This window comes from Scyliorhinus canicula, chromosome 28, assembly GCF_902713615.1.
Source record: "Scyliorhinus canicula chromosome 28, sScyCan1.1, whole genome shotgun sequence".
In the NCBI taxonomy this organism is placed as follows: Eukaryota; Metazoa; Chordata; class Chondrichthyes; order Carcharhiniformes; family Scyliorhinidae; genus Scyliorhinus; species Scyliorhinus canicula.
In genome coordinates, this window is record NC_052173.1 from 2215885 (window position 1) to 2229559 (window position 13675).

The window sequence follows — 13675 nt, forward strand, 5'->3', positions numbered from 1 at the left end:
GTGGGGGCGAAACCCACACAAACACGTGGAGAATGGGCAAACGCCACATGGACAGTGACCCAGGCCCAGAATCGAACCTGGGACCTCAGTGCCATGAGGCAGCAGTCTGGTACTTCACCATCACTCAGCACACTTGACCATGTAAGACAATCACCTGATGTCAGGACCAAGTGTGGTGCCAGTTGATGTTGGCACCGTTTGACAGAATTCTGGTCAAAGTGATCTGCCTCCTCTCCCCGAGAGACTTTACAATCATCCACAACACACTGTAAATCCACGATTTCACAACTCACCTTACCAGAGGTCCTTTTTCTTGCATTGTCATAAAGGCGGTTTATATGCGACGAGAAGACTTCAAAGTCAGGAATGACAAATTTTTTCCTGAAGGCTTGGGTCAGCAGCACAATGTTACTTCCAAAAAACCTTAACCAGAAAGACAAGTGGTGAAAGATTTCAACGCAGCATTGACCCAGATGGTGGGGAACATGGGTTATTCACAGTTCAAAGTCAGAGTCAAATGCCAAAGATAGTAAGCAGCCCACAAATAAGATCCCTATCACTAATCTACAAATCTACAAACGTCAGTAACGTTCTGATTCATCGCATGTAAATGTGTGATTGTGAATCATAACTATCTTCTACTCGACACTGATCGTCACGAATAATGCCCTGACCTCACTCACTCATTTGCCTCAATTATCAAAATTGTGCTTGTTGAAATCAAAAAACAAACAGTAGCAGCCTTAAATAAATTGGAACTCCCAACGCGTTTCTGAGTCAATTAATTTAGTGGCTGATTATGACAGCTCTCGGGTTAGTGCAGTCAGCGCCGGCCCTAGGGTTGCTGGCGCCCCGGGCAAGCTGAACTTTGGCGCCCTTGGGGAGGGGGGGGGGCGGGGCCTGGGAGGGGGGCGGGGCCTGGGAGGGGGGGGGCCTGGGAGGGGGGGGAGGCCTGGGAGGGGGGGCGGGACCTGGGAGGGGGGGCGGGGCCTGGGCAGGGGCGGACCCGCGGGGCGGGGGCGGACCCGCGGGGCGGGGGCGGACCCGCGGGGGGGGGGGGGGCGGACCCGCGGGGGGGCCAGCCCCAGCCAGGGGGACCCCGGGAAACTAACCCGACCAACAGAGTGCACCATGATTAGAAATAACACCCTCAAGAGAGACGAAAAGAGTGAAAGGAGCGGGATGCAGTCATAATAATAGTCCTTGGGGGGAGTGATAATTGATTATTGATTATTGAAACCGCATGAGCAGATGGTAAATTGTTTTCTAACCTACACCAAATGACATGTAGTTCAACGGAGGGTTTTTCAAAACTCTCACTGACAGTTTCAGCTTTTCTCCCCTATGTTTAAAGAGCATGGGATTTTTATCCCCATGTTTAAAGAGAAGCAAATTTTAAAAGCATCAGACATGACATTTAAGCAGACCTTGGGGGTGAGGCTTCTGTATCTGGGTTCTGCACACCACTTAGCACACAGTAATAAAACTCCAAAAAAAGGCCAAATAACTAAGTGTTATAACTAAGTATACCTGTGTCACCACCTTTGCACTGCAGCTTTTTGGCTCCCCTGTTAATCTCGTTGCGCTTGTAAAGTGACCTGTGAATGAATGAGCGTTGGCCAGCTGAAATTTTTGACGCTGAAACGTCCAGGCGCTGAAACGTCGGCGCTGAACTGTCCCATCCCCCTGGGGGAGGGCGGCCACAGCGGGGGAGGGCGGCCACCGCGCATGCGCTGGTTGGCACCGGCCCAACTGCGCATGCGCGGGACCCGAGTCTGGCGCCCCCTAGCACTTGGCGCCCCGGGCGACTGCCCGAGTTGCCGGTGCCTTGAGCCGGCCCTGAGTGCAGTGGTTGTAGAGAGTCTAAAGTGTCTGGGAACTTATTGGGTGGATCATGTTGAAACTGAGATTTGTTCCTGTTAATTATTTTTCTAACCATTCATTTTTCAAACGTATCTAGTTTTAAACACTTCCTTTGTGAGCCACATTGAATTCCTTTGTTTTCTGAAAAGGACCTGTACTGTACTGTGCTGTGCTGTGCAGTTATGTAGATGCAAAAGCAATTATTTTTTGCCGACCTTGTGTCTCAGGCTGTGCGCGGTTCTGTCGCTCAAGTAGGGGTACCAACTCTGGTCGGGTATTTTCATAGAATTTACAGTGCAGAAGGAGGCCATTCGGCCCATCGAGTCTGCACCGGCTCCCGGAAAGAGCATCCTACCCAAGCCCATACCTCCACCCTATCCCCATAACCAGCGCCGGCCCTAGGGTTGCTGGCGCCCCGGGCAAGCTGAACTTCGGCGCCCTTGGGGGGGGGGGGGGGGGGGGGGCCGGAGGGTGGGGCGGGGGGGGCCGGAGGGGGGGGGGGGCCGGAGGGTGGGGCCGGGGGGGGGGGCCGGAGGGTGGGGCCGGGGGGGGGGGGGGGGCGGGGCGGGCGGGGTCGAGGCGGGGCGGGCGGGGGACCCGAGGGGGGGCGGACCCGCGGGGGGGGGGGGCGGGGGACCTGCGGGGGGGGGGGGGGGGGGGACCCGCGGGGGGGGGGGGGGACCGGGGGGGGGGGGGCGGACCGGGGGGGGGGGGGCAGACCGAGGGGGCGGAGGCGGACCGCGGGGGAGGGCGGCCACCGCGCATGCGCTGGTTGGCACCGGCCCAACTGCGCATGCGCGGGACCCGAGTCTCTGGCGCCCCCTAGCACATGGCGCCCCGGGCGACTGCCCGAGTTGCCGGTGCCTTGAGCCGGCCCTGCCCATAACCCAGTAACCCCACCCAACACTAAGGCCAATTTGGACCCTACGGGCAATTTAGCATGGCCAATCCACCTAACCTGCACATCTTTGACATGTGGGAAGAAACTGGAGCACCCGGAGGAAACCCACGCACACAGGGGGAGAATGTGCAGACTCCACACAGACAGTGACCCAGCGGGGAATCGAACCTGGGACCCTGGCGCTGTGAAGCCACAGTGCTAACCACTATGCTACTGTGCTGCCATTGCTGAATCCCTGAAGGGTTCATTGCATGACCTCCTGCCCCCACCCCTCACCTCCTCCCACCAACACACACACACACGGTCCTGCCATTGTCCATCTCCCAGATGTGGTGCCTTTCCAGGCTAACTGGAAAGGGATTAGAGGCTTACCCTATTGGATTAATCTTGACTGTTCATGAAACAGCCTTCCCATCTCCAAAATTTTTATAAACAATTAATGAAACTGTTTAAAAAAAAGACTTCTCTCATGGTTATAACCCACCAGGTGGCCATCTTGCTTAATAATCTACACCCCAGAGTACTTTAAGTGGCTACAGAAATAGTGGATGCATTGGTGGTCATCTTCCAGGCTTCTTTTTTAACAAAAAAAATCCCAATTAAGGGGCAATTTAGCGTGGCCAATCCACCTATGCTGCACATCTTTGGGTTGTGGGGGTGAGACCCACACAGACACGGGGAGAATGTGCAAACTCCACACGGTCAGTGACCCAGGGCCAGGATAGAACCTGGATCTTCGGCGCCATGAGGCAGCAGTGCTAACCACTGCGCCACCGTGCCCGTCTTTCAGGATTCTATAGAATCTGGAACAGTTCCTGCAGATTGGAGGGTGGCTAATGTAACTCCACTATTTAAAAAGGGAGGTAGAGAGAAAACAGGGAATTATAGACCAGTAAGCCTGACGTCGGTAGTGGGGAAAATGCTTGAGTTCATTAACAAAGATTTTATACTGGAGCACTTAGAAAACAATGGCAGGATCAGACAGAGTCAGCATGGATTTATGAAGGGGAAATCATGCTGGACAAATCTACTAGAATTCTTCGAGGATGTAACGAGTAGAGTTGACGAGGGGGAGCCAGTGGATGTGGTATATTTGGACTTTCAGAAGGCTTTTGACAAAGTCCCACATAAGAGAGTATTGTGTAAAATTAAAGCGCATGGGATTAGGGGTAGTGTATAGAGAGGGATAGAAAACTGGTTGGCAGACAGGAAACAAAGTGTAGGGATTAACGGATCTTTTTCAAATTAGCAGGCAGTAACCAGCGGGGTACTACAGGGATCGGTGCTGGGACCCCAGCTATTCACAATATATATTCATGATTTAAATGAGGGAACAAAATGTAATATTCCCAAATTTGCAGATGACACAAGGTTGGGGGGGGGGGGGGGGGGGGGGGGGTGAGCTGTGAGGAGGATGCAGAGATCCTTCAGTGTGATTTGGACAAGTTGAGCGAGTGGGAAAATGAATAGCAGATGCAGTATAATTTGGATAAATATGAGGCTTTGGTATCAAAAACGAGAAGGCCGACTATTATCTGAATGGCCATAAATTAGGAGAGGGAGACGTGCAACATAACCTGGGTGTCCTTGTGCACTAGTCGCTGAAGGTAAGCATGCAGGTGCAGCAGGCGGTAAAGAAGGCTAATGGCATGCTGGCCTTCATTGCGAGAGGTTTTGAGTATAGGAGCAGGGATGTGTTGCTGCAATTATACAGGGCCTTGGTGAGGCCACACCTGGAGTATTGTGCGCAGTTTTGATCTCCTTCTCTGAGGAAGGATATTCTTGCTCTCGAGGGAGTGCAGCGAAGGTTTACCAGACTGATTCCAGGGATGGCGGGACTGTCAGAGGAGGAGAGATTGACAAGGTTGGGATTGTTCTCGCTGGAGTTCAGAAGAATGAGGGAGGATCTCAGAGAGACTTATAAAATTCTAACAGGACTAGACAGGGTAGAGGCAGGAAGGATGTTACCAATGATGGGTGTGTCCAGAACCAGGGGTCACAGTCTGAGGATTATGGGTAGACCATTTCGGACAGAGATGAGGAGACATTTCTTCACCCAGAGTGGTGAGCTGTGGGATTTGTTGCCACAGGGAGTAGTTGATGCCAAAACATTGGATGTTTTCAAGAAGCAGTTAGATATAGCTGTTGGGGATAAAGGATATGGGGGAGAGCGAAATTAGGATATTGAGTTTGATGATCAGCCGCGATCATAATGAATGGTGGAGCAGGCTTGAAGGGCCGAATGGCCTCCTCCTGCTCCTATTTTCTATATTTCTATGCCCATCGAGGGGCTCCATAGCGCATTCCAGTCAGTCCCATTCCCCCCGCTCTGTCCCTCCAAGTTTATTTCCCTCAATTGCCCATCCAATTTCTTTTTGTCTCTGTTTGCAGCACCCCCATGGGCAGTGAGGTCGTACTCACTGTGCCAAAAAGTCCTCACGCCTCCCTTGCCAGAAATCTTCAATCGATGTCCCCTAGTCTTTGTATCATCAGCAATGGGAACAGCGTTTCTTTGTCTATCTCATCTAAACCTGTCATTATTTTCAACATCTCTATCAGCTCTCCCCTCAACCTCCTTTGCACCACACAGTGTGCTGATAATTAATATAGAATAGAATAGAACAGTACAGCACAGAACAGGCCCTTCGGCCCTCGATGTTGTGCCGAGCCATGATCCCCCTACCCAAACCCACGTATCCACCCTATACCCGTAACCCAACAACCCCCCCTTAACCTTACTTTTATTAAGACACTACGGGCAATTTATCATGGCCAATCCACCTAACCCGCACATCTTTGGACTGTGGGAGGAAACCGGAGCACCCGGAGGAAACACACGCACACAGGGGGAGGACGTGCAGACTCCACACAGACAGTGACCCAGCCGGGAATCGAACCTGGGACCCTGGAGCTGTGAAGCATTTATGCTAACCACCATGCTACCGTGCTGCCCCAGGGTATCTTCAATTCGGGGAGGAATCAGGATCATTTGGGGAGGGTTGGAAACATGGCCACTATCAGAATTTACAACATAGAACATACAGTGCAGAAGGAGGCCATTCAGCCCATCGAGTCTGCACCGACCCACTTAAGCCCTCACTTCCACCCTATGCCCATAATCCAATAATCCTTTTTGGTCACTAAGGGTAATTGATCATGTCCAATCCACCTAACCTGTGCGTCTTTGGACTGTGGGAGGAAACCGGAGCACCCGGAGGGAACCCAGGCAGACACGGGGAGGACGTGCAGACTCCGCACAGACAGTGACCCAGCGGGGAATCGAACCTGGGACCCTGTGATGCCGCAGTGCTAACCACTGTGCTACCGTGCTGCCCAGAGCAGGGGCTCCACACATTTATTTTAAACATCTTCCTGAGTTTTCTGCTGGAGGGGGAAAGATGTGCTGACCACCCCAGTAAATTCCTTCATTAAAAATAACCAGGTAGATTAAAAAGGAGTAATGTATATAATTGATCACAAAGCAAATTTAGAGGGCATAGTGTATAAGTAAATTCTGAACTACTTTGCTGCTTAATTCTCTGCTCCAAACAGAACCTGGCTCTCCTTCAGAACTGGATTTGATTCCAATTAGGACATATCATGAGAAGTGTAAATATAAACTCGGCCCTTTAAATACCAACAGAGTGTGACAGGATGGTTTATGACATTTTCAGCATCAACAGGTCCCGGGCAATGTAGGATCATCGCTGTCTGTGCCGTGGTTGTTATTGCAATGCACAGTAGCCTTACGCAACATTTGAAGGATATTACACTGGATTATTCTACAGGCCTAGATGAGCTCACTTAAAACACATTCCAGCGCATACATCATACATCTGTCAGGACATTGTGGTTTAGACCGCTGGAAGCTCTCTCCGCCAGCTCTCTTGACACATCATCAGAAAGCCTTGCTCCCTCAGTCCTCGGAATGGTTTTAACACTCTCACATCACTAACGTAACAATTTTACGAGGAGAAAAGGAGGGAAGAAAAAAAGGCAACAAAGAAAAAGAAACCACATCAAAACATGGCCGACACCGATATGCAAAATGAAGGTTACAGTGAGGGCAGTTTTACTGAAGTCAATCACCACATCAAAACAAAATTGTAAGCCCCTTCCCCAAAGAATTAGTATTTTCATAGAATTTACAGTGCAGAAGGAGGCCATTCGGCCCATCGAGTCTGCACCGGCTCTTGGAAACAGCACCCTGCCCAAGTTCAACACCTCCACCCTATCCCCACAACCCAGTAACCCCACCCAATACTAAGGACAATTTTGGACACTAAGGGCAATTTAGCCTGGCCAATCCACCTAACCTGCACATCTTTGGACTGTGGGAGGAAACCGGAGCACCCGGAGGAAACCCACGCACACAGGGGGAGGACGTGCAGACTCCGCACAGACAGCGACCCAGCCGGGAATCGAACCTGGGACCCTGGAGCTGTGAAGCAATTGTGCTATCCACAATGCTACCGTGCTGGCAATGGGAATTACATTGCAATGATATGGTTCAAACATGCAGTTATGGAAAAGTTGGGCATGGATTTAGGAGGTGGCAACACGCTCCAGGACTTGAGAGGAAAGGGTGGTTGGAAGGACGAGTGTCTTAAGGGTGGAATGTTTGAGGGGCGATGATGGCAGATTTGAAAAGAAAGAAGGACGGTATCTAAGGAGAGGGCACGGTAGCACAGTGGTTAGCACTGCTGCCTCACAGCGCCAGGGAACCGGGTTCAATTCCAGTTTTGGGTGACTGTGGAGTTTGCATGCTCTCCCCGTGTCTGCGTGGGTTCCCTCCGGGTGCTCCGGTTTCCTCCCACAATTCAAAGATGCGCAAGTTAAGTGGATTGGCCATGCTAAATTGTCCCTTCGTTAGGTGCATTGACCGTGGTCAATGTGCGGGGATAGGACGGGGGAGTGGGCCTAAGTAAGGTGCAGACTCAATGGGCTGAATGGCCTCCTTCTGCACTGCAGGGACTCTATGGAAACATCTACAATATCAGCTCGCATGGGGGGCCAGGAAGGGAAGTTGAATGGTCAGCATTTGATGGGAATAGGACCAATGGAGCATTCAATGGACAAAATGAGCTCAGAAAGGATGAGGGAAGCAAGAGGAGGAGCTAGAGAGAGATGCAAAGTGGTGGAATTAAATAAGGAAGACAGGGAAGCTTTATTCCCAGTGTTCTCTAGACATCGGAGCTCCTGCCCTTCTGGGCTCAGCTTGCACGGTTGGGAGGAGATGCAGGGAGATGCAAGTCTGTGTCTTCAAATTCTGCTCAGGCGACGCAGCCAAAAACAAATGGAGAGGACACTTCACCTACCCCCAATTGCCCTTTTACTGGAATACCAGATCCATGACACGAGCATTGCAGTTTCCCCTGACCAAACACTCAGTTGTGTTGAGCTGACTGGTGGCAGAGTTGGTAAGAGAGTCTTGTAACCCGATACAATATATAATGTACTGTAATTGTATCTGCAGTCCTTAAATGAGATGCAGACTAGCTCGCATTACTGACCAATGGAGCCAATAAGCCCAAAAACTCCTCCCCATCCTGACATTTGAAGCTATTTGTTGGCTGTTACGCATTCTAAGAGTGTCCACATCAGAAACTACAAAGCCAGACAGTTCTCGAACAGCTCCTGTCTACTTTCACAGTTAATGTCATAGCTCTTCTGAGAGTTAGGCGCATCCAAGAATTTTTATTTTCTGTTTTCCTTCTCTCCCTAAGTATTCCAGTTTGATAAGGACAGGAGAAGTCCATACTGAGTAAAATAAGAAATAAAGTTTTATTTACACAAACGATATGTACACTACCTGATAGATCTCTACCGGGTTCCTATTCTGCTCAGTGTCTTACTGCCCAACCTTTTATACATTGGTTACTCCAGATATGCTGCCCCTAGTGGGGGAGCTTGTACTTCACAAGGACCATGCAGAAGACAAGCATTGAATGAGCCCACCCCGCTAGCTACCCCAGCCTTCCAGCAAATCGGAACGCCCATTAAAAATCAGAAAAAGGATCCCCCTCCACGGACACGGGAACCCATAGTGGGCCGGATCTCGAATAACGCCGAGTCCGAATACAGGAGGGAGATAGAGAACCGAGTGGAGTGGTGCAGCGACAACAATCTCTCCCTCAATGCCAGCAAAACTAAAGAGCTGGTCATCGACTTCAGGAAGCAAAGTACTGTACACACCCCTGTCAGCATCAACGGAGCCGAGGTGGAGATGGTTAGCAGTTTCAAATTCCTAGGGGTGCACATCACCAAAAATCTGTCCTGGTCCACTCACGTCGACGCTATCAGCAAGAAAGCACAACAGCGCCTATACTTCCTCAGGAAACTAAGGAAATTCGGCATGTCCACATTAACCCTTACCAACTTTTACAGATGCACCATAGAAAGCATCCTATCGGGCTGCATCACAGCCTGGTATGGCAACTGCTCGGCCCAGGACAGCAAGGAACTTCAGAGAGTTGTGAACACAGCCCAGTCCATCACACGAACCTGCCTCCCATCCATGGACTCCATCTACACCTCCTGCTGCCGGAGGAAAGCGGGCAGCATAATCAAGGATCCCTCCCACCCGGCTTACTCACTCTTCCAATTTCTTCCATCGGGCAGGAGATACAGAAGTCTGAGAACCCGCACAAACAGACTCAAAAACAGCTTCTTCCCCACTGTCACCAGACTCCTAAATGACCCTGTTATTGACTGACCTCATTAACACTACACCCTGTATGCTTCACCCAATGCCGGTGTTATGTAGTTACATTGTATACCTTGTGTTGCCCTATTATGTATTTTCTTTTATTCCCTTTTCTTCCCATGTACTGAATGATCTGTTGAGCTGCTTGCAGAAAAACACTTTTCACTGTACCTTGGTACACGTGACAATAAACAAATCCAATCCAATCCAATCCCTCCTCCCCCCATGCACATGCCCCCCCCCCCCCCATGCACATGCCCCTGCCACCGCCCCCCCCCCCCTCCATGTGCCTCCCCATCGGAAGGCCCCACCCCCCCCCACCCCAGCACTGGGCATTACCAGGGTACTGCCTGGGCATGAACCCCCTCCCCAGGGCTGTACTTCTCCGTGCGCCCCCAGCAGGTTCTCTTCACCAGGTCTCCATTTGTCAAAAACTGTTGTAAACTGGGGGCAGCACGGTGGTTAGCCCTGCTGCCTCACGGCGCCGAGGTCCCAGGTTCGATTCCGGCTCTGGGTCACTGTCCGTGTGGAGTTTGCACATTCTCCCCGTGTCTGCGTGGGTTTCACCCCACAACCCAAAGATGTGCAGAGTAGGTGGATTGGCCACGCTAAATTGCCCCTTAGTTGGGAAAAATGAATTGGGGACTCTAAATGTATTTTTAAAAACTGTTGTAAACTCCGCTGACGTGATGTCACGCCAGTGGGTCTGGTGCGGGGCGGGGGGGGGGGGGGGGGGGGGGGGGGGGGGGGATAATAGAGCAGGGAAGCCTGTTAATGATATTAAAATGTATGGTATTGAGGTTTGTGACCTTTCATGACACGAAGACAGGAACCCCATTACATCATTGGCAGGAGACAATCGGAATGGGAAATCCTGACGTCGTAAAAGCCATTTGGGAAATCGCGTTGGATTCTCCAGCCCGTCCGGCTTTCCCGTCCACCAAAAACAGGCCTGGAAAATCGCCCTCCCACCCCACCCCCCGCTCCGTACTGCAACTGGGAAACGGCCCACAACCCACCAACTCCCAAAATGGCAACCTGATTATCCATCTCACAACTGAGCTAGAACCAAAGGATGAAGATCAGGGGGAAGGGAGAGGAACTTTGTTTTCCAAATCAATGAATGATTAAGTAATAATAATGAATGAATGAGAATGAGTACTTTCGAAAGAGATGTCTGTCCATGGTGACTCCAGTCGAGGAACTCTGTACCGTCTCACGCAGGAGGTCCATGCAGTATTTCAGCCGGGGGTCAGAGGTCAGCAGTCCTGTTGATTTCAATGCCTGTATTTGAAAAAGGCACAAGTGAGATGAGATTTGATTCAAATGATATGAAAGGCCACCCAATACGATATCTCGATTTAGAATATTGCAACATATTTAAACATGGGCTGCACCTTTTGAAATCCATGCTATTTCTTCAATTAAGAAAACACGGACGTGGCTGAACTTCAAGAGAATTCGAAACAAGAGCAACATTTCCTTCACTTTAGCGTTTGCAACTTGTTTCAGAAATACGTCTCTTTCTTTCCCCCCTCAGCATTTTCTCTCTGCCTTCTTTGTTGCTGAAGTCACTGGCTCCTTGCTGGGGTATGATTCCACTTGGGGCTAGCTACCCTCTGGCAGCTCACCCCAGGCGATCATCCCTCAGCACAAGAGACTGGACATCTGATTGATGATGGGCTATTCCATGCTGAGCATTGCAGTCAACTAATTCTCTGCCCCAATACCCAAACACGTGCATTTCAAGCAGGAATTACTGGATCGTGATCAGGAGCTGGATCCCTGGCTGATTTTCTCCCCCTCACCTTCTCCAACAAATGGTTGTCCAAGGAGTAGGGCGGAACAGTGGCAGAGTGGTTAGCACGGCTGCCTCACAGCCATTGACAGAGGACCCGCGGCGATTCTCCAAGTGTAACTGGCTGAGTTCCTGACGCCGTGGGTCTCTCATGGTCTCACCCATCAGGAACACGGTGTGGCGGCTGCGGACACAGTCTGCGGCCGCCCTGGTGGGGGGGGGGGGATCCTTCACCGGGGGGGGGGGGGGCTCACAGGCCTGGCTATCGATCAGGGGGCCACCGATCCGCGGGCGCGCGCGATCTCGGGGGGGGGGCTATCTTTTTAGTGTTGGCCCGCCATGTCGTGTGGGCCGGGCGATGCAGGCCACCGCCATGCCCATGTGCGGACCCCCGATTGGAAGTGCGGGGCCCCGTGGCAGCAACCAGAGGCTGCGAGGAGCACTCCGGGGCCCTGCCAACCCCCTGCAGGTCGGAGAATCACTCGGCACTTTCTTCAGGAAAGGCCAGAGTGAAAGACCCGCGTTTTGACGCTGGAGTGGGGACACAGCCCCATTATTAGAGAATCCCTCCTCCTGTTTCTGATCAATATCCACTGGTGCCTGTGGATTTATAAGTATCAGATGGGGGCGGGGTGTTGCCATAATGTTCCCCATGGTCAAGCAGCCTGTTGATGCTCATCGACTTGGCTGACACGTACAGAGTGGCCACTTGGGTCAGGTTCTTTGTCTGACATACCTGTGGAACAAGCAAATGCTTGGCAGTGTTTGAACCCGACAGAGTCCTGTTCTTTGAGGAAGGTTATCCCAAACATGGAGCTTAATGTGGGGAAATGTGAGGTCCACTTTGGCGGGAAGAACAGTAAAGTAGTATATGACTTAAATGGAGCGAGGTTGCAGAATGCTGCAATACAGAGGGATCTGGGTGTCCTTGTGCATGAATCCCCATAAAGGTCGGATGTAGGTACAGCAAGTGATTAGCACGGTAAATGGAATGTTTATTGTGAGGAGGGTGGAATATAATACTAGGGAGGTCTCAGTACACCTGCACAGAGCATTGGTGAGACCACACCTGGAGCACAGTGTACAGTTCTGGTCTCCCTACTTAAGGAGGTGGCATGTGGCACAGTGGCTAGCACTGGGACTGCGGCATTGAGGTCCCAGGTCCGAATCCCGGCTCTGGGTCACTGTCCGTGTGGAGTTTGCACATTCTCCCCGTGTCTGCGTGGGTTTCACCCCACAACCCAAAGATGTGCAGGGTAGGTGGATTGGCCGTGCTAAATTGCCCCTTAATTGGGAAAATATATATATATATAATTGGGTACTCCAAATTTAAGAAAAAAAGGAGGGATTATAACTATGGGAAAGTTGATTACGAGGATGGGGGGGGGGTTGTCTTTGGAGGAAAGGTTTGGGGTCTGTACTCATTGGAGTTTAGAAGAATGAGAGGTGATCTTATTGAAAGCAGGGGCAGCAGGGTAGCATGGTGGTTAGCATAAATGCATCACAGCTCCAGGGTCCCAGGTTCGATTCCCGGCTGGGTCACTGTCTGTGTGGAGTCTGCACGTCCTCCCCCTGTGTGCGTGGGTTTCCTCCGGGTGCTCCGGTTTCCTCCCACAGTCCAAAGATGTGCAGGTTAGGTGGATTGGCCATGCTAAATTGCCCGTAGTGTCCTAATAAATGTAAGGTTAAGGGGGGGTGTTGGGTTACGGGTATAGGGTGGATACGTGGGTTTGAGTAGGGTGATCATGGCTCGGCACAACATTGAGGGCCGAAGGGCCTGTTCTGTGCTGTACTGTTCTATGTCTATCTATGGAACATCAGATTCTGAGGGGGGGGGGGAGCTGAGAGAATGTTTCCCCCCTCATTGGGGGTGGGGTAATCTGGAGGGGGGGGGCACAGTTCCAGAATAAGACTCCTATTGAAGACTGAGACGAGTGGGGATTTCTCTCAGAGAGGGGGGGGGGGTCAGTCTGTGGAGTTCTCCCCCCCCCCCCCCCCCCCCCCAGACAGTAGTGGGTCCTGGGGTGATGAATTTCGGGCTAATCTCTACACGGTCGTTCACTTTGCAAAATGAGAACAGGTGAACGCATCCACTCTATTCAATGTCAAATTGATTGTTTGCATTGAGTAAGTGTTTGCTCAGTGTTGGCTTTCTGCTGTGTCTGCAGTGTCTAGTATCTGTGTTTAAATACATTCGTCCAAATAAAAAGCCCATCTGCTACTCAGGAGGATTTGGCCAATTCAGTTTTTTCAACTAGGCGACCACATCCACCCAAACCTTTGAGAGCACCTTTTCCACTGAGTGAGCTCTGCCAATAGTCATGTTGGATCAGTGTTGGTGATTTGTTGAGCATGAAATCGTGAAAGATTAAATTGACACAATTTAACGTCAACATGTTAATTTCCG

General features: G+C 51.2%; 1 protein-coding gene across 1 annotated transcript in view; it reads right to left on the minus strand.

Moving 5' to 3' along the window:
- The window catches only part of LOC119958192 (glutaminase liver isoform, mitochondrial-like), a 102852-nt gene that overhangs the window by 73748 nt on the left and 15429 nt on the right, over window positions 1–13675 (minus strand). The window contains exons 3-4 of the mRNA XM_038786560.1: window positions 10633–10754; window positions 294–423 (exon numbers count right to left, since the gene is read on the minus strand). Coding sequence (XP_038642488.1) covers window positions 294–423; window positions 10633–10754 — 252 coding nt within the window. The remainder of the gene's footprint in view (window positions 1–293; window positions 424–10632; window positions 10755–13675) is intronic.